This window comes from Nomascus leucogenys, chromosome 12 (assembly GCF_006542625.1).
Source record: "Nomascus leucogenys isolate Asia chromosome 12, Asia_NLE_v1, whole genome shotgun sequence".
In the NCBI taxonomy this organism is placed as follows: Eukaryota; Metazoa; Chordata; class Mammalia; order Primates; family Hylobatidae; genus Nomascus; species Nomascus leucogenys.
The window spans coordinates 95,130,220-95,151,883 of NC_044392.1; the positions used below are offsets into that span (position 1 = coordinate 95,130,220).

General features: G+C 35.6%; 1 protein-coding gene across 3 annotated transcripts in view; it reads left to right on the forward strand.

Annotated features, from left to right (window-relative positions):
- The window catches only part of ADGRL4 (adhesion G protein-coupled receptor L4), a 149,770-nt gene that overhangs the window by 73,055 nt on the left and 55,051 nt on the right, over positions 1–21,664 (forward strand). For all 3 annotated transcript variants that reach the window (XM_030825141.1, XM_003260239.4, XM_030825140.1), the window contains exon 3: positions 21,327–21,479. In XM_030825141.1, coding sequence (XP_030681001.1) covers positions 21,407–21,479 — 73 coding nt within the window. In that variant the 5' untranslated portion in view covers positions 21,327–21,406. The remainder of the gene's footprint in view (positions 1–21,326; positions 21,480–21,664) is intronic.

Genomic DNA, 21,664 nt, shown 5'->3' on the forward strand with positions numbered 1-21,664 from the left:
GTACTTAAATTATAAAGAGTTGTTACAGGACTGAAACCATTGCCTCTTATATTTTATGGAAGATCCTCATGTTTTGGATTTTATTATTTTAAAAATCTTTACAATTTACATTTCTTCTAAATATATTAGAAACCTTTTAAATCTATAATATTTATGAGATCTATTAATTACAGTGTTAGAATTACACAATTCTAAGTTTCTTATGTTGCCTTACTGGAGATTCCTCCATAAATATTAGAGCTAAGCATTCATACTGACATAAAATCCAGTCAGGCTTTTTCATCATAGTGATATGCTATGGAGATAAATACAGGTTTTACATGAATAGAGATAGGATTCCATAACATAAGTAGTAAGTGAAAGATAATTATTTCCCACATAGTTATTTAAAAGTTAGCATGCTTTATAATCCATACTATTTGTATGGCATCTACATGTGCTACTTTAGGATATTTAAGGTTTTTTAATCCTTAAAATAATCCTGGCCAGGCCCGGTGGTGCACACCTATAATCCCAGTACTTTGGGAGGCCGAGGCAGGTGCATCACCTGAGGTCAGGAGCTGGAGATCAGCCTGACTGACATGGCTCTACTAAATACAAAAAATTAGCTGGGCATGGTGGCACATGCCTGTAATCCCAGCTACTCAGGAGGCTGAGGCAGGAAAATCACTTGAACCTGGAGGTGGAGGTTGCAGTGAGCTGAGATCATGCCACTGCACTGGGCAACAAGAGCAAAACTCCATCTCAACAACAACAACAGCAACAACAACAACAACAAAATCCTGCAGTGAACATCATTAATTCCATTTTGAAAATTAGGAAACTAAATTTGAACAAGTCACATAATGTTGTAGGACTTTCTCCTTAGTTCAGGTAGGAGCTGGGTCTTTGCCACACGGCCATGACATTAGGCTCACAGATACTTTGAAGGCTGAGAATAATAGAATAAAGGGAAACAGGGACTTTCCATAAGATCCTTTTTCACAACTAAAAATTTAGAGAATATAAACAGGGATTTTTTTAAAATCATTCCTAGCCTAGTAAAATGTCTTCTAAATGAAAAAAAGAAAAAAAGAAAGAAAAGAAAAAAAAAATAGCTTAAAAGTTAACTGCTGACTGATAGGGTGGAAAAGAAAAAAGAATGCCTGGGGGAAGAACCTCTTATTCTTATTCAAATGGTGCCTCCACCAGGGAGAGAAGCTTAATTACTGTCCGATGGAGTTGAAGCCCTTGGCCAGGGAAGGGGAAGATGTGAATGCGTGGCATTCCCCAGGCCCAGCTGGAAGAGGAGGGGGAGCAAGGAGCCCCTGCTCACCTGTCCATTCCAAAAAAAAGGAAGGAAAAGACCATGAAATGGCCCCTGACCCCTGGGAACAATGAGGGTGGGGGCACAGTTTCTCCTGCCCTCAGAAGACCAAGGATGAAAAGGCTTAGAAGCAACAGTGAGAGGTTTTGAGTCCCCATTTTACTCACTGCTTCTCAAGACCCACGTTGGGCGCCAAAGCTGTTGTAGGACTTTCTCCTTAGTTCAGCTAAGAGCCTGGTCCTGGTCACATGATCATGAGATATTAAGTTTGCAGACACTTTGAAGGTTGAGAATAATGGAATTTATTAGGCAAAAAAAGGAAAAAGGAAAACAGGGATTTTCCGCAAACCCAGAGTCCTGCTAATGTGCTTCCCTGCTCATAGATTGAATCCCAGGTACCACACCCCAGAAAGTAGAGAGAGGCTAGGCTCTTCCCCACTGCAAAGGGCATGAACTTCCCATGGCTCCACCACAGTGTACAGGCTGTCAGAGGTTCTTCCCACCTGGCTGTCTCAATAAAATTCAAACTTTATATTTATGACTCTGTAGCTTATGTGTTTTCCCAATCTCATGATGGCTTTTCCCAACCAAAATTTCAAACAGCTTCAGTTTTTTGGTTTTTGTTTTTTTGTTTTTTTGTTTTTGGTTCTGTCCTGTCATCACTGTTAAAATGAAATAAACCTTACTTTTTCATTGAAGAATAGTTCTTTTGGCAAAACATTCATTTGAGATAGTATAAACCTTGCTTAATATTTGAGTGTCAGCTCAGCTGTCAGACTTAAAAGCCAGCTATGTCATTCTCTAATGCTGTGTTCTTCAGTGAGTGACTTAAGATGTCTGTACTTTTAGTATTTTCATCTATAAAATGGGGGCAATGTCATTTTAAAGGTTTCTTTTAATATTTAAATGACAGAGTTAATTTACTGGCCTAGAACATAATGGTTGCTGAATCAATGTTAGCAATTGAATTCTTTTTATAGAAGATTGGTAGAAATGGATACAGGAGAGTGTAACACTTACAATCTCTTCTTATGTCCAGATATTGGTCTTTGGAGTAGGTTATTTAAAAGAAGTTTCTAGTTATACTTTTTGTTGGTAAATTATTTTATTGCTTGCTACAAAATTTGTGGGTTGTAAAATAGGAAAAATGTTTTCTTTTTTTTAAATTAACACTTGATTGTTTGGGTAACTCCCGGGAAATAACTGTAATGTTAGCGTGTTGTTCTATGTGCTTTATCTTTTATTAATCTACAAAGTTTGTATACTATAAACAAGCAAGTACAAGGAGTTAATGCTCCAAATATTTCTTTTTCTAGCATAGTTAATATTGAATGATCAGTCAGTTTTTTGCCTAAATTTTATTCTTATAACAAAGTATCATACAAATTAGTTTTATTGGGTCACATTTATATGATCGTTTTCAAGATTTAAGAGTTAAATGACTTTAGCTTGTAAATTTAAAAAAACTCCCAAAATATATATTTGCATTTTACTAGAACTCTGGACTAGATAATTATAAGCATCAAAAGGATTTCTATATTTTGAATTTGGTACATTTCTGTTTTTAATTATTAAAATCCAAGGATATTTTAGCTTCACAGTTTTTTTAAAGACTATTTACAGCCACTGTCTCTTTTTTGCTAAACACAATTCTACAGAACATTAGAAAGCTGGATAATTAATATAATCACTTTATAGGTGAGAAAACGAGACACAAAATAGAATTGAGTGACTTATTCTCTCCAAAAATAAAATAATATTATTGTAAATAAATCCAGGACTAGGGTTTATCTTCCCAATTTAAAGTCTTCATACTTTTTAGTTGTACCAATAAGCAGAGTTGCATTCTGGTTACATATCTTTTCCCTTCCAAAATCTCTTGTATGAGTCATTTAGCCAGAATCTGAAGAAGTCCTCATTTTCAGTAAGTGTGCACAAAAAAGTCATCAGACATAACTAACTGCTATCACAGTGATTTTTAAATGGATGTTTGAAAGAAACAACTTTGATACCATAACAGAAAACATTACAGAAGCAGAAAACAGTATTTTATTTGATGAGTTTAACAGTATCTCAACTAATAAATTGGCTGTCATCCTTGCCCAGTGTGAAGATAAGGAGGATAAGGACATGTAGATGCCCTCCTTGTTATGCCAATTTGCAATTACCCTATGACAGAGCACACAGTTTTACTATGATTGATGAAACATTTTAGAAGGAAAGAACTTAAATGGAAGAATTTTATTAGGTTTTGAAATGACATTGCTAACAGTAGTGCTAGGGGAAAAATAAACATAAAAACATTTTAAGTAGATAGTAGGAATGCAACCTAATCTAAGCTGCCTACAGTGCCCTTGCTATTTTCACTTTTGCCTCATATATGGGGATGTAAACAACTTAATTCTAAGGTTATTGTGTGACCTTTTCTGCTTTGTACTTTGATCAGAAATAGTGTCTGAAATAAAAATGAGATAACTCTAAGACTTCAGTGCTTGTCATAAAAGGCTGTTATTAAACATAAACACAGTAACTGCATACTCTGAGCTAGAAAAGCACTAGAGTGATAAATAAACGTACATTTTACAATAATAGCAGGATCACTGTGATCTTGAACATTCATTGAACATTCATTTTCAAGTTGGACAAAAGTTTTTGAATCAGTCTCCTTTGCTCTTAAGTAATAATGTCTTAAATTATATATCAATTTTACCCTCCCATATTGGGTCAGATCACTGTTCCAGAAAATAAGGCATCATGTATTTTTCCAGGTTCTGAACTGTTAGTTAAATCATCTTCACACAGTTCAGCGTACCTAACCAGTGGCAGAAGACTGCAAAACTGATAGAGGAAAGCAACTTCTAACTGACCCTTTAGGCAATTATTGTAGGACTGGAAGCCTGATATTTGATTACACTCAGTGTCATTTTCAATTTAAATAGTTATAAATTACTCACATTTTTTGAATAGCAACAATCTTTAAATCAATGAACTCATCTAAGAATTGAAGAAATTTCCATAGGTTTATTGTATGCCTAATAAACACTGTTTCTTCACATGCTTTAGTTAGTTCTTGGGGCCTTGATTTTTACCATGTATACATTTATTTTCATCTTATTTTATGAAGAAATCATGTAAAATTGTCACAAGACTAATGATGTAAGATCTAGTAGACATAAATGATAATATTTCTGTAGCATGCTTTAAGATAAAAGCGTATTTGTCTTAAAATATAAACAAATGTCATATTTGATCTGGAGAGTATAAAACTTAAGAATTCAAGATTTATTTTCCGTGGTCCCAAATTAGACTTCAAATATACACATCCAATTAGATGTTTCCATCTTGCTAAGGAGACTTCAAGAGACAGAGAAAGACAACGTTGACAGCATGCTGGGCGTGAGAATATTCCAATCGTGGCAGGGTCTCTTCAGCTCCTTTCTGGGCTCAGAGAAGTTTGGGATCAGGTAGGCAAAGCAGACAGGTATCAAAGAAGCAAAGAGGTGTTGGGGCAAAGGGAATGTAGATTTTGGATTACTTATTATGCATGCATAGCCTCTGTGTTGCAATGTGAACACCACGAAGATTTGTATCTATAAACGAATCCTATGCCAGCCCTTAAACAACTTGTCGATAATAGATGTTTGACATATTTATACCTGGGTGAAATCAAGAAAGCTTACTCTTGTGGTCACCTCACTGAACAAGAATTTATTGTTCATCTTCTATGTGCCAGGTAATTTCCAGCAATTTCTGAAAATACAAATATCAGTAAATTATGATCTTTTTTCCTTGAGAATCTCACAGTTTAAAACAGAGGGCAGATTTGTGGAGAGTTCCTCAGCTTATAATAAAATATGAAAAGATTTCATACACACAATAGCTTTGCACAGTAAGTTTTCATAAGAAAAGACGAACTTCCATGAACATTTTTCTCAAGTAGATTGGCACCCTATTTTATACTAATCCGTTTGTTGCTTGCTTAGTTTTGTGTAGCCATAGAATTTAACTATATCCTCACTATTAGTGCATTTTATTTTGCACATTGTGAGATATCGGTCAGATTTGAAAGAATGTTACCTGAAGATGAAAAAAAATCACTGAAGTTAAATTCTGTATTCTTTTCTCTAAGCAAATAAAAACTATTTTCATCTCTCTATATAAAACAAAATACATGAATGATATTTCGCTATATTTTTGAAGAATAGTTGACTTATGGAAAATATCAAAAGAAAAAGATGTTATCCTAACATCCTCAATATAACGTTTCAGCTTAGATGGGGGAGACAGGGGAGAGAGGCAAGGAAAGGTGTCTTCAACCTGGGTCGGCAGGAGGAAGGGTGAAATCATGGTGTGGATAGAAAGAACACGAGGCCAAATGGCTGCCATCTTCACAGATAAAGGCATATATGAGTAGGCTAAAACTTACCATATTTATTGTAGGAGAATATTTGGAGAGGTAAACGGAAATGTCTAGTAGCTATTGAGTTAAATTGCAGAAAGAAATCATAGGTGGAGGAAAAAATATGTAGGAGTGTCCGCAGTGGCAGTAGGTGAACACAGAATAATGAATGTGATCGCTAAGGAGAAGAACAAAAGACTGCAAACTGAGACATATTCAGAGCACATTAAATGTTCATTTAATTATAGCCTGGAAGGCCTATATATATATATGAGGGCCCAGTGGCTCATGCCTGTAATCCCAATACTTTGAGAGACCGAGGTGGGTGGATCACCTGAGGTCAGGAGTTCGAGACCAGCCTGACCAACATGGTGAAACTCTGTCTCTACTGAAAAATACAAAATTAGCCAGGCGTGATGGCACATGCCTGTAATCCCAGCTACTTGGGAAGCTGAAGCAGGAGAATCGTTTGAACCTGGGAGGAGGGGGTTGCAGGGAGCTGAGATCTTGCCATTGCACTCCAGCCTGGGCAACAGGAGCAAAACTCCATCCAAAAAAAAAAAAAGAATTATAGCCTGGAATCCTGCCCATATTCTGATTCTCAAGCCATGTATCATGATGCAGGACTACTCTTTAACAGAGAATGGAACAAAGGTTCTATATTTCTTTGTGCTTACCTAGTCACATGCCGGCAAAGCCGCATCCACCCAGAAAGGGCATCTTTTTCTAAGTCATAAAATGGTGCCATTTAAGAACATCAGGGCTACATGTGACCCTGATGTCCTGCTGCAAGACTGTTGTGAAGGCCATTAAAAATATTGTCTGACACCTGGCACACAGTAGGTCATCATCAAATGGTGTCTTAGAAAGTGAAACTTTACTAAACAGAACTAAACAGAATCAAACAGAACTAAACAGAACTAAACAGAATCAAGTGACTTGAGTGGATTGCTTCTTGTTCAAACTGTCTTTCATGACCCATTAGGATGCCATACAGTCAAAGTAGCAGATTATTACCAGCACTTTAAAACATACTGAAGTACTCATGTCTGTAATCCCAGCACTTTGGGAGGTCGAGGTGGATGGATCACAAGGTCAAGAGACCGAGACCATCCTGGCCAACATGGTGGAACCCCGTCTCTACTAAAAATACAAAAATTAGCTGGGTGAGGTGGCATGCACCTGTAGTCCCAGCTACTCAGGAGGCTGAGGCAGGAGAATCGCTTGAACCCATGAGTCAGAGGTTGGCACCCAGCTACTCAGGAGGCTGAGGCAGGAGAATCACTTGAACTCAGGAGGTGGAGGTTGCAGCGATCCAAGATCGCACAACTGCACTTCAGCCTGGTGACAGCGAGACTCCATCTAAAAAAATTAATACTGAAGTACATAGAGTCATAAAAAATAGAGCACACACAATAGCTGATGGAAAGATAAATATTTTGATGAAAAAAGTTACTCTATGAATAAATATGGGTGCATAAAATGCATTTCTTACTATAGATTTGTCTTAGTTCATTTTGACTGCTATAACAAAAGTACCGTAAACTGGGTATCTTGTAAACAACAAAAATTCATTGCTCAGAGTTGCAGAAGCTGGAAAGTCTACGATCAGAGCACTAGCAGATTCATTGCCTGGTGAGGACCTGCTTTTTGGTGACTTCTTGCTGTACCCCTGCAGGGTGGAAGGAGTAAATGAGTTCTCTGGAGCCTCTTTTATAAGGGCACTAATTCCATTCACCTGGAAAAGTTCCTAATTCCTAATACCATCACCTTGGGGGTTAGGAATTCAACATACAAATTTGGGGGTGGGAAAACACAAGCAGCAGTCCATTGCAAGGTTACTTTAAAAAAAATTGCAAAACATTAAGAAGCACACAGTAAAGTGGAAGAGTTAAAACAATATATCCAATTTCCTTGTGACTCCATGTCTTACAATTAGCTTTGTCATGTATATGATCTGAGACACAGGATAATTATGTTGGGTCACTCAATAAGAGTGTCGGGGCTATAATTATTGTTTCAAGATCCACGAATCAGATTCATTGTCAAATTTATGGTATATTTTAAAGGCCTATGGTTATCAGAAGTCTAATTTAAATGTTTATTGTTTGTGTGATAATTTTAGATACTAGATATTTACAAACATATAAAATCATGAAGTGCCATGTATACAGATATGGTTTTAAAATCGGATTAGTTTTTGCAAAATTTAATAGTTTTAGAAAAACCATTATATAAACAGATTTTTTAAAGCCACATTTTTATTTCTGTAAAATGCTTAATACAATGATATGCCTTTATGTAAGCATTTTTCTTAAAAGATGCAAGAGATACTTTAACTCATCAATAAGCAATGAGGGATGAGATTCATCTTTGTGTTTTTCGGGATGTTTCACTTCTTAAACTGCAGATATTATCTACTGTTAATTAGTATTCTTCAAAATGTTATTTTGAATGGCTGTACACTTTTAGCTTATTCAAAATATTTGTATTGGGCATTTAGGCTTTGGCTTATCCTTTATATTACTTCTGTGCATATTCTTGTATATAACTTTTGACAGATCTCTGAACCTTAGACTTAAATATCTATCAAGAAGGTTCATGGGAAAATAGATGGCCACCTTTGGTGATCTTGATGTAAAAGTGTCTATCCTTGAGAGAGCAGGATATGTGAATGCTCTGATTATACTGACTCTGGTTCAGTATACTTTCATCGACAGTTTTAAGAAAGTAAAATGTTTGAATAAATGAGTCCAGACCAATAAAATACAAGGAAATACAAATCGAATTTCATTGCTTCTATAAGGTGCTTGCTATTAAAAAAGAAAACAAGATTATGAGATCAGGCAGTCCACCAGTCCATGCAATGTTCTGACATTTTGCCTAGGAGGTAAACACACACACAGGTCAGACTGGAGACACGAATAACTGAAGATGTTAAGGATGATATGAATGTATTTTTGCTATTTCAGCCCAGTGACTGAGTCCGGTTTAAAAACTATCGGCCTGGCAAATGGTGGTATTGAGTGTGTGACGGTGTCGTAACCAATTTGCCTACTTATTAATCACTGCTTAAAACACTGATCATAATTTCTAAATATACTTTGCCAATTTTGTAGCTGATAATTGGGCTTTCATTTTCTATTTTAATTTTAGTTTCTTTGATTATTAGTAAAGATAAATATGTATGTAGAGCAATGAGCTATTTCTGTTTTCTTCTATGAATTACATAAAGGCATACCTCGGAGATATTGTAAATTTGGTTCTGACTAGTGCCATAAAGCGGGTATCACAATAAAGTAAGCCACACAATATTTTTAATTTCCCAGTGCACATAAGTTATGTTTACATTACATTATACAGTAGTAAGTGTGTAGTAGCATTATGTCTAAAGAAAACAATGTATGTACTTTAATTTAAAATACTTTATTGCTGAAAAATGCCACCAATTATCTGAACCTTCAGCAAGTCATAAACATGTTGCTGGTGGAAGGTCTTGCCTTGATGTTGGCTGCTGATGGATCAGGGTGGTGGTTGCCAAAGACTGTGATAACTGTGACAATTTCTTAAAACAAGACGATGAAATTTTCCACTTGGATTGACTCTTTCTGTCACAAAAGATTTCCCTGCAGCATGCAATGCTATTTGATAGCATTTTACCCATGGAATATCTTTTAAAATTGGAGTCAGTCCTCTCAAACCCTGCCGTTGCTTTATCAACTAAGTTTATGAAATATTCGAAATCGTTTTTTGTCATTTCAACAGTGTTCACAGCATTTTCACCAGAAATAGATTTCATCTCAGGAAAAAAAACTTTCTTTGCTTATTCATAAGAAGCAACTTCTCATCTATTAAAGTTCTATCATGAGATTGCAGCAATTCAGTCACATCTCAGGCTGCATTTCTAGTTCTCTTGATATTTCCACCACATCTGCAGTTACTTCCTCCACTGAAGTCTTGAACCCCTCCAAGTCATCTATGAGGGTTGGAATCAACTTCTTCCAAACTACTGTTAATGTTGATATCTTCACCTCCTCCCATGATTCACAAATATTCTTAATGACATCTAGAATGGTGAATCATTTCCAGAATTTCAATTTACTTGTCCAGATCCATCAGAGGAATCACTATCTATGGCAGCTACAACCTTATAAAAGTGTATTTCTTAAATAATAGAACTTAAAAGTAAAAATTATTTGTCGACCTGAGCTGCAGAATGGATGTTATTTGCAGGCATGAAAATAACCTTCATTTTCTGGGACATCTCCATCAGAGCTCTTGGATGATCAGATGGATTGACAATGAGTAGTAATATTTTGAAAGGAATCTTGTTTTCTGAGAAGTAGGCCCACGGTTTTATTTTTTTAACAATGGGCTTAATGTATTCGGTAAACCATGCTGTAAACAGATGTGCTGTCATAAAAGGATTGTTTCTTTATAGAGCACAAGCAGAGTAGATTTAGCACAATTCTAAAGGCTCCAGGATATTTGGAATGGTAAATGAGCACTGGCATCAACTTAAAATCAACAGCTGCATCAGTCCCTAACAAGAGCATCAGCCTGTGCTTTGAAGCTTTGGAGCCAGGCATTGACTTCTCCTCTCTAGCTATGAAAGTCTCACAGGGCATCTTCTTCCAATAGAAGGCTGTTTCATCTACACTGAAAATCTATTGTTTCCTGTAGCCACTTTTAACAACTATCTTAGCCAGATTTCTCGATAACTTGCTGCAGCTTCCACATCAGCACCTCCTGTCTCTTCTTGCACTTTTATATTATGGAGAACATGAACCTCATGAACCGACCTATGCTAGCTTTCAAATTTTCTTCTACAATTTCCTCACCTCTTTCAGCCTTTACAGAATTGATGGGAATTACAGTCTTATTCTGGATTAGACTTTGTCTTAAGGAAATGGTGTGGCTGGTTTGATCTTCTATGTAGACAACTAAAACTTTCACCATATCAACAATAAGGCTTTTTCACTTTCTTAGCATTTGTATGTTCACTGGAGCGGCACTTTTAATTTCCTTCAAGAGCTCTTCCTCTGCATTCACAACTTGGCTGTTTGGTGCAAGAGGCCTAGGCTTTGGGCTGTCTCAGCTTTTGACATGCCTTCCTCACTCTGCTTAATTATCTCTAGCTTTTGATTTAAAGTGACATAAATGCAACTCTTCCTTTCACTTGAGCACTTACTTAGAGACCATTGTAGGGTTATTAACTGGCCTAATTTTAGTATTATTGTGTCTCAGGAAATAGGGAGGGCTGAGCGATGAAGAGACTTAGAAACAGCCAGTAGGTTCAGCAGTCAGAACACGCAACATTTATCAATTAAGTTTGCCATCTTATATGGGCATGGTTCATGGCACCCCAAAACAATTACAATCATAATATCAAAGAACACTAATCACATATTGCAATAACTGGTATAGTGATCATGAAAAAGTCTGAAGTATTGTGCGAATTGCAAAATATGACACAGACAAGAAGTGAGCACGTGCTTTTGGAAAAATGATGCCAATGGACTTGATTGACACAGAGCTGAAACAAACCATGAAATTGCAATATCTGCAAAGTGCAATAAAGTGAGGCTTAGTAAGACAATGTATGGCTGAGGTCATTTCTGTTTTCTGAAGGACACAATGCTTCCATTTTAACTTCTTTTTCTTCTTTGTCTCATTATTTACAAGGGTTTTTATTTCTTTATTGTTGTTTTCTCAAACATTAGGTAATTTTAATTTTATGATATTGATATCTGATTCAATTCTCTGTTGTCAACAATATTACATTATATTACTCATTGTGACAAATAATATTTGAGCAACCTGGTTTTGCATAATAGATTTTAAAAATGGGGAAGAAAATGAACAGATTGAGAGATTTGCAAAATGAGTGTTAGACTCTTGCCTTACCAAAAATTAAAAGCTAACATAGACTTGAACACTAGACAAATACTGTTTTTCACATAGTAATCAGTATGAGAGCACGATGAACTTGTTGACTCATAGAGGAATAAACTATGAGTTTGTTTCCATTTCTTGCTTAGATGTAATTGGAGTCAAATCTCTATGAACGGCTAATAAAATGTGCAAGGCTAGGTGCAGTTGACATAACCAATGCAGGCTTCCAGAAGGGATAACATCTAGGTATGGGACACGTATCTGACAGAACTTAAACTGAATGCTGGGAAAGTTATGTAAGTTTACAGTGCTATACCAAGAAGCAAAGGGGTAAAGAATTGATATCCTAGTTTATATTAAAAAAATGAAGACAAAGTCCTGCTAATTTTTGTGTTTCAGCAATATCTAAATGCAATAACTAATAACTAATGTCATTCCTAAATGCAATAAATATAGAGGTCAAGGTTATAATCACAAATTATGGAAGGAGCGTATCATCCTGAGGGGTAAAGGATGTCCATCAACAGGTTTTATGTAGTGGATAAATATGATCGGATTTGAGTTTCAAAACAGGTTTTCAAGTATAAAGAAATTGTCTTTCAGTGATGTTAGCAAGAATCCGATACTATTCTAATAGTTTTTCCTTTGTGAACTAGCAGCGGTTTTTTTTGCAACTGAGAGCTTTTAAGATTTTTCTACCAATGATTTAATTTTTCCCATTGAATGTGCATTACTTCAATGATTAGAAACAAAATTCAATAAAACTAGCTCCTCAAAAACAACTTTATAGCCATCATGTAAGTCCCAGAGTTACTATAAGAGCATTACTCATCTTTACTGTACCATTGATTGATAGATACAATGGAATGACAAAGTTTTAGAGTCTTTGATAGTTTGAAAAAAATGTGTCAGAATTTACATATCTCCAATGGGCAAGATAAGTGGTTTCCAATATGTACAAACATAAGATTGTTTCATTTCATTTACCTTCTCTACTTATACTTCATTTTGAAATATAAGTAGAATAACAAAATGAAGAATTTGTTTTTCTAATATGTGTATATTAATAGTTCTGACAAAGAGGACCAAAAACTGATAATAATATAAAACAGGAACATTTTCTTAAGTGCTACATTTCCCCTCAGAAAATAAGTAAGTGTAAACAGAAACAGAGACCATTCTATACAAGTATTGTTTGGTTTTTTTCCTGGCTTATACATACTTTTCAAAGTCTGACTCATAGACAAAGGGACATTTTTCCTTCAAAAAAATTTTGAAATGAACCTGTAGTTTCAAACACTTTAAAAATTCATTCCCAATGAAGATATTGAAAATAATAATAAATACCCAACACAAACATTTTATTCTTGTATAACTCTGCTTTATTTACCTTTACAATTGTAACTCTTTCGTTTGATGAATTTTACATTTCCTTTAATAAATTGAATTTGAGTTCATGGTCAAGGAAATGTGAGTTTACACTACGGGCTTAATGAGTCTATTAGTTGTCTTGACTGATGGAATCCATTCTAGATTCATTGTAGTTCTTTTTTTTCTCTTTCCTTTCTGGTGATCTTTTCTTCCTCCTTATCTCGTTACCTGTATTTTTACCTTGGTATTCACAAAATAAATACAAACCACAGAAAGTCCATAATTGAGAAGGGTAATGATGATCTTTTAAAGTTCCTTATAGTACTGATACGGAAAGAGAATTCCAGTGCTGTTGAAAACAAATGAGCCCAGCAGCTGCATTGGGGAAAAAGAGGAAAAAAAAAAAAAAAACTTTCTATGTTACTCCACCTTTGACACAGACGGCCTGTTCACAAGGAATCACATAATGGTTATAGTCGTTTTAGTGTTCAAATTTACAGAGCAACACTAGCAATCACGTCCAGAGGGAACATGTGTACAGTAGTGATGCTGCTGTTAAAGTTCCATAGATTTCAAGTTGTTATAATCAATTTGAGCCCGGCCAATAATATCTCAAGTGATAAAAAAAGAAAGAGATGATTCTTTTTTTCTTTTTTCTATTTTTCTCCATCTTTGGTCAATAGATTAAAAAATGAAATATAAACTAAAATCTTGTTAAGATTCTGGAATACCAGTGTGTTATAAAGCAAATAAACTTATGTCCTATTATACAAAGAAGGTAACATAATCATATGGTTTGTGGTAAAAAATGTTTCATTACTAGGGGACTCAATATCACTCTTGAATTTGGAGAATTATATGCTCACTCTTTATGTCTTATTAATAAGTACACTTTATGATAAAGTACACTTCACTCTTCAATGCTAAAAAATAACTTGGTCTTTGGAGTCAGACAGTCTTAAGCATAAAAACTGTGTCTACCAGATTCTCTTTCTACGCCAGCATGATTTAACCCATCTGAGCTTTAGTTTCCTCTTAAGTAAAATAACGACAATATTAATCATTGCATTGTTGCAACAATTAAGTAAAATAAAATGTACCATTTAACAGAATGCTTGAAATACATGTTTTCCCTGAAATAATTCTTTCATACTATCGGGTATAAATCTTGCTAATCCACTTGTTGATGTAACTCCAAAATAACTAAACGAGTAGCTAACCATCAACAACAGAAACAAAATGCCAACAGATATTTTGAAAATATATTTTAGACATATGCATCTGTTTATTATTTTAATCCCCTGTGTAGTTTACTGGCAAGTTGGGCTGAACCATGTGGAACCCCAAAGGCTTTTTCTGGTAATGCTGAAAGCAAAAATACGTGGAGAGGCTTCCTTTGTCATTTTTCTCTACCTTCACATCCTACCCACAATCCTCTGGACTTTATCACTTGATTGATAAGAAGAAGTAAACTCAAGGAAGAAGATACAAAGGACAACCAAAAACGGAGGGTGGGGAGGCAAAACAAGAGTGCAATAATGCCCACACCCATACTCTGTAAGCTGAGATGGAACCTGGGAAGTTAGAAGGAGAGCAAAGGAGTCCATTTAAAGATGAAGCTCAAAGAAAAACAGCAGGCTTGCCCCTTTTCTCAGGAGCTGAGAAATGCCATGCTCTTGAATCTGACTCATGCTCTGGAAGAGAAGAAGGGAGTCATGAGCTTTCTCCCGTGAATAGACAATTCATGACTTTATGGTTGACTATGGAACTATTGATATGTCTTCTGAAATGTCCTCAGTTAATTAAGGCACATCAACATTTTATGTCCAAAAGTGACTCAACATCTTACCCTGAAAGAATATTCCTCCTCTGCTTCTCCCTGTCCTGGTAAGTGGATCAATTTATCCACCAGATCCCTCCAAGTCAGAACCTGGATTTCATTTTTGCTGTTCCCCTCTCTTCAGCCAACTCAAATATCCATTCAGTCTCCAAGCCCCACTGATATTTTAAGTATTATTTTATTATGAAAAATGTAAAATACAGAAAAGTAAAGTATGATATAAAAATTTGCATGTAGCCATCACCTGTTTAATCCTACCCTCTTTTCTTTATCTTCTCCAAATCACTGACTCGTAACACCTAAATATTTCTGAAATAGTCTCTACTTCTTTCTCCTTGATTCTGCTTTGGTTAGTTCCTCAAGTCTTGTAACCAGAGTTACTTGGGCCTTAGTTTTCTTTATTTGTGGCATAGTTTGGTTTATTTACTTGTTTGCTTCCCAAGCTGCAGAGATCTTTTTGTAATCATGTCTTGCATTATTTTCCTTTCTTGCTTATGATCATGTATCCCATTTATAAACCATTCACACTCCTAACATTATAAAAACACAGAGGAGGATATAATTCCAAATTCTTGGCAGGTGTTTTCTCGGTTTCAGCCATGCCTACCTGCACAGATTCTTGCCCTGAAGCCGCTATCCTCCTGCCCAGTGTCTGACAGTACAATCCTCCTCTAAATTATGCTGTTCCTGCAGGACTCCAGGCATTTAGGTAAATTTTTTCCTTTGCCTGATTGGATGGTGGGGACCCCTTTTGTTTGTCTAAACTCTTGCTTATACTTCATTACCTGACTCCAAGCATCACTTCCTTTTCTAATACTTCTCTGTCAATAATCTTCACCTTTTTATCTTGCAAATGACCTAATATAATCTGGAAAAAGACTAGAGTCAATCGTTATTATATAGTAAAGAAAGTACGATGTATTTGTGTAAATAAATGCATACACTTTTAGTAAGTATAGATTAGATAGGTTTTTTCCAAAATATTTTATTGCATTGATGATGTGTCTTACATTTATGGCATCTTAAAATCAAGGAAACAAGGTCTCATTCATAAGTAAACCTGGCTGGCAGTGATGAAGGTGTGGAAAAACTCATCAACATAAGACAGACTTCAGAAACTGTTCTAGATAAATTAGTGTATTTTGAATATGAAAAAATAACATTTTACATCAGGAAAAAAATGAATGATTACACAAAAATAATGATGAAAAAACTTACTCATTTTAGGAAAATAGTTAGATTTCAACTTCACATTTTACACTGAAGTAAACTGCATATTATTTTAGAGATTTTATTGTAGGAAAAAAAACAAAGGCAATACAAAAGTATTATTAAACATTTTTTTTCTTGCAAATGACCTAAGGAAGCCATTTTCTTCCAGTTGCCGCTGTACTACTAAATACCTCTTTTATGTTTGACACACTCTACAATCTACTAATTTGTGTGTTGGTACATCTTCTCCAGTAGCTATGGATACCTTAAAGTTAGGAGCTGTGTGTATGCCTGTGTTCTTGCCGTGCTTAACTCAGTGTATCAGAGGTGAACCAGGAAGAATTTTTTCTCAGAGAATACCAAATATTTTTCCTTATTAAAACATTTTAATAACATTTTAAAATGTGTCTCCAATATAATTGTATTTTAAAGAATTTTTCAAGGGACGTCTTAATCTAAATAGTTATTTTACAATCTACCAAAATTATAGAGTTAGTTACAGGGATTAGGTAGTATAACTGGTGAATTGGTTTGAACATTAGAAATAAGAGTGCCCAAGTAGCAGACTTTTATTTTTCTATATTATACCCATCCAGAGAAACTTTCTCCTTGAAGATTAATTATTATGAAGTTGGACACTGGAAAGTTTAAGGCAATTTAAATAATTCATATTTATATATTACTTCACATAGATAATTTCTTGCCTATCTCCACAATCTTGAGGGAAGAGGTAGGTTACTTTCAGATAAGTGGTATTTTACCGAACAAGATTTGAGTTGGACCATTAGGGAATTTGTCCATATCGTATATCCAGCCCAGAAGATAGGGAGATAGATAAGGAAATATTTTTCTTTCCAAATTCTTGATAAGAAAGCAAAGAGGTCAAGCGCTCAAAACCATACAGCAGGAAGAGACACAAAAATTAATATCAACTTTTGTTTTTTTCTACCTATTAATGTATTACCCAAGACTAGTAACAATATTTGAGAGTTAAGCAACATATTGGCAAGTTAATCTGTTTTTACAAACAGTCAGTTAGGTGATATAAAGTGGTTCATTTTCTTGGACTCCAACCAATACCTCAGACCTCATGAGTTCTTTTTCTCTATATTTTTGCATATCATTTTTGCAGCTATAGCCCACAAGGGATACAATCCTCATCGTCCTCTATATTACCAATAACTGATCTGAGAGCCAATTTCTTTTAAAGTTTAATATAAACTTCTCCCAGTATGCCATGAAGGGAGTCAAATTTAAAGATAAAAATGAAAACTTTTATTTTAATAAAAACTCAATTATATGCTTCTGTGTTAACTTGCCTTTAGAATGTGAACTCTGACAGCAGGGCACAGATCCTGACTTTTTGATTAATTTTTACTTATTTCCCAGTATAGACATATTCACTTTTGGGAACTGGGAAACTCCATAAATATTTGAGTAACTGAATGACTGAATCAAACCTAATATGGTTGAACTATTTTGCTTATGTTCAATTTGTGAGCCACTCTCAGTTAATTTTAAGAAACTAGTTTAATTTCTATTTTATGCATACATAGACATACATATCTACTTTCTGAGTATATATAGCCATATAGAGTTGCTTCATTATTTATATAAAATAGGTAAATTAATTAAATGCATGTTAATAAAGTATTAACTCTTCAGCATTTTATAGAAGACTGTTCACAATTTATCTTATTGTCATATTTCAGCAATTTTTGTCTCTTCCTCCCACCTCCATATGCTGTGCTTTAGGGGCATTTGACAAGTGCCTGGCCAAATGCTGAATCTGAACAAAGTGTCTTAAATATGCTTTCAAAATTTTTTAAATTTTAAATTTTTTAAGTGAGAGTGTACTTACTGCTACCACAAGCTACACGACACCACCTTCTATTGTCCGACTCCTGATGGAATCAAACTTTTACATTACCTGCCTGGCCTATACAAACTTCTGATAACTCAACCTTCTTTGTTCTTTCATATCTCAAATTTGTTGATCTCCAGGAGAAGCTCAAAGTTCTTCCCTTGCTGCTCTGGTCTTCTGTCTTCCCAATAATAAATCAGGTCAAATGCTAGGGATTAAAATTTTCAACAGAGGCTGGGCGCGGTGGCTCACACTTGTAATCCCAGCACTTTGGGAGGCCGAGGCGGGTGGATCACGAGGTCAGGAGATTGAGACCACGGTGAAACCCCGTCTCTACTAAAAATACAAAAAAACTAGCCGGGCGTGGTGGCGGGCGCCTGTAGTCCCAGCTACTCGGAGAGGCTGAGGCAGGAGAATGGCATGAACCCAGGAGGCGGAGCTTGCAGTGAGCCGAGATTGCACCACTGCACTCCAGCCTGGGCGACAGAGCGAGACTCCGTCTCAAAAAAAAAAATAAATTCAGCAGAACTTGAGATTCCCTCTCAACCTGCCAGGAAGGTAACTATGGCAAAGTAACAAGCCATCTGATGCCACAGAGAAAAAACTCTTAGATGTGATGCCTGGGCTCCGTCTGCTGTATTTTTCTCATCAGTTAAAGATAATAATACCTACCTCCTAGAGCTTCTAGAAAGCATTAAGCTAATTAATATTTATAAAACGTTTGGAATAAATCTTCAACTTTTACTAATTACTATATGTGAGCAATAGCTAGTATATGAATTAAATGCTACACAACTCACCCTTTAAAAAGAAATGAAGCCTGGTTTGAATAAAATGAAGAATAAAGATTCAAGACATTTTTCAAACCTGACTTGTTTTTATGATTCTCCTATGATTTCTCTCTGTGCTCCCCAATTAGGCTTCTTACAATCTTCAGAATATCCCAGTCACTTTTCTGCCTGCACTTTTGTCCAAAATTTTTTATTCCTTTAGTTTCCTTTCTTCTTCTCTTTCTCTCTAACTGATACTTACCTATTCTATATTCTCCAGTTTGAGTCTATCAGTTTTCTAGGGCTGCCATAAACAAATTTGCAAGAAAAAAACAAACAACCCCATCAAAAAGTGGGCAAAGGACATGAACAGACACTTCTCAAAAGAAGACATTTATGCAGCCAAAAAACACATGAAGAAATGCTCATCATCACTGGCCATCAGAGAAATGCAAATCAAAACCACAGTGAGATACCATCTCACACCAGTTAGAATGGCCATCATTAAAAAAGCAGGAAACAACAGGTGCTGGAGAGGATGTGGAGAAATAGGAACACTTTTACACTGTTGGTGGGACTGTAAACTAGTTCAACCGTTGTGGAAGTCAGTGTGGCAATTCCTCAGGGATCTAGAACTAGAAATACCATTTGACCCAGCCATCCCATTACTGGGTATATACCCAAAGGACTATAAATCATGCTGCTATAAAGACACATGCACACGTATGTTTATTGCGGCACTATTCACAATAGCAAAGAGTTGGAACCAACCCAAATGTCCAACAACAATAGACTGGATTAAGAAAATGTGGCACATATACACCATGGAATACTATGCAGCCATAAAAAATGATGAGTTCGTGTCCTTGTAGGGACATGGATGAAACTGGAAAACATCATTCTCAGTAAACTATCGCAAGGACAAAAAACCAAGCATGTTCTCACTCATAGGTGGGAATTGAACAATGAGAACTCATGGACACAGGAAGGGGAACATCACACTCCGGGGACTGTTGTGGGGTGGGGGGAAGGGGGAGGGACAGCATTAGGAGATATACCTAATGCTAAATGACGAGTTAATGGGTGCAGCACACCAACATGGCACATGGATACATATGTAACAAACCTGCACATTGTGCACATGTACCCTAAAACCTAAAGTATAATAAAAAAAATAAAAAATAAAAAAAATAAAAAAATTATGACCAAATTAGTGGCTTAAAATATCAGAAATATATTCTCTCACAGCTCTGTAGGCTAAAAGTCTAAAACCTAGGTGTCAGCAGAACCATGCTGCTTCAAAAACGTGAAAACGTCTAGGGAATAATCCTTCCTTGCCTCCTCTAGCTTTTGTGGTTGCCAGCTATCCTTGTCATTCTTTGGTTTGCAGTTACATCTTTCAGTCTCTGCCTCTGTCTTCACAAAGCCTTCTCTTCTGTGTCTATGTCCAAATTTCCGTCCTTTTATAAGGATGTCAATCATTGAATTAGCACCCACCATAATCGAGTATGACCTTGTTTTTCTTTAATAACATATCCAAAGGGCCTATTTCAAACAATGTCACATTCATAGACATCCTGGGGTTGGGACTTGAACTATGTTTTTTAACCCACAACAGGGTTTCATGTCACTGGAAAATACTCTCCTCCTCCAGACCATTATGATCATCTCTGAGAAGCACGTATTTTCCAATCAATTTATTTAACAGATAATATAAATCTGCTTTCTGATGTTTAAAAAGGTTTTATGAACCTTTATCTTCCCTGATAAATTATATTGTAAGATTATAAAGGTAAAGACCATATTATTTACTTTTTAATTTTTTGTATTGTATACTCTTCCATGGAACAATATAATGCATATAGTTGTAAATAAATGCATCAATGAATACATGAAAAATTGCGTGCTGAGTAATGCAAATTTTTTCTGTGGAACAATGGATGAAATAAATAGTACATGGTAAGAACATGTCAATTTGTAATTTCTGATTTTTTATTTTTAATTTATGTTGTGCTTTTGATGGATTATGAAGAGTACTATAAATTCAAAATGAGCATATATTTGTTGACATGGTTATAATTAAATTACATATAAAAATTTGAAAGATGTTGCCATATAGATTTAATAGTTATATCTAGTGCGTTTAAAGTAAGAGATCCTATTTTGCTTTGCAACTTCAAAGAAGATCTCATATTATAAACAAGAATAAGAAAATGTGGAATAGGCCGGGAGCTGTGGCTCACGCTTGTAATCCCAGCACTTTGGGAGGCCGAGGCGGGAGGATCACAAGGTCAGGAAATCGAGACCACGATGAAACCCCATCTCTACTAAAAATACAAAAAATTAGCCAGGCGTGGTGGCGGGCGCCTGTAGTCCCAGCTACTCGGAGAGGCTGAGGCAGGAGAATGGCGTGAACCCGGGAGGCGGAGCTTGCAGTGAGCCGAGATTGCGCCACTGCACTCCAGCCTGGGTGAGAGAGCGAGACTCCGTCTCAAAAAAAAAAAAAAAAAAAAAGTGTGGAATATGGATTCTTTAGTACTAAGGTTTATAGATATAAACATCATATACCTTAAACTATTTAACAGTTAAAATTCCAAAATACTGATGGAAAATAGTCAAAATTTATGTCAATGATATAAAAATAATCTTTTAAATTGATATGCCAACAGATGATAATGAATGTGGAAATTTAACTCAGTCCTGTGGTGAAAATGCTAATTGCACTAACACAGAAGGAAGTTATTATTGTATGTGTGTACCTGGCTTCAGATCCAGCAGTAACCAAGACAGGTTCATCACTAATGATGGAACCATCTGTATAGGTAAGTTCGGTTATCTAAGTTAGAATTTGTACATATCTCTTATTGTTTATCACCTCCAGAGGTTAAACATATTCAAACCAAATTCTGCCAGACCTTGATTGTACCTTAGGTGGTAAGTACTTTCAGAAATTTAATTAATGTCTTTATTTCTCCAGTGTTTTAAAGTCTATGGGATATTTATCCAA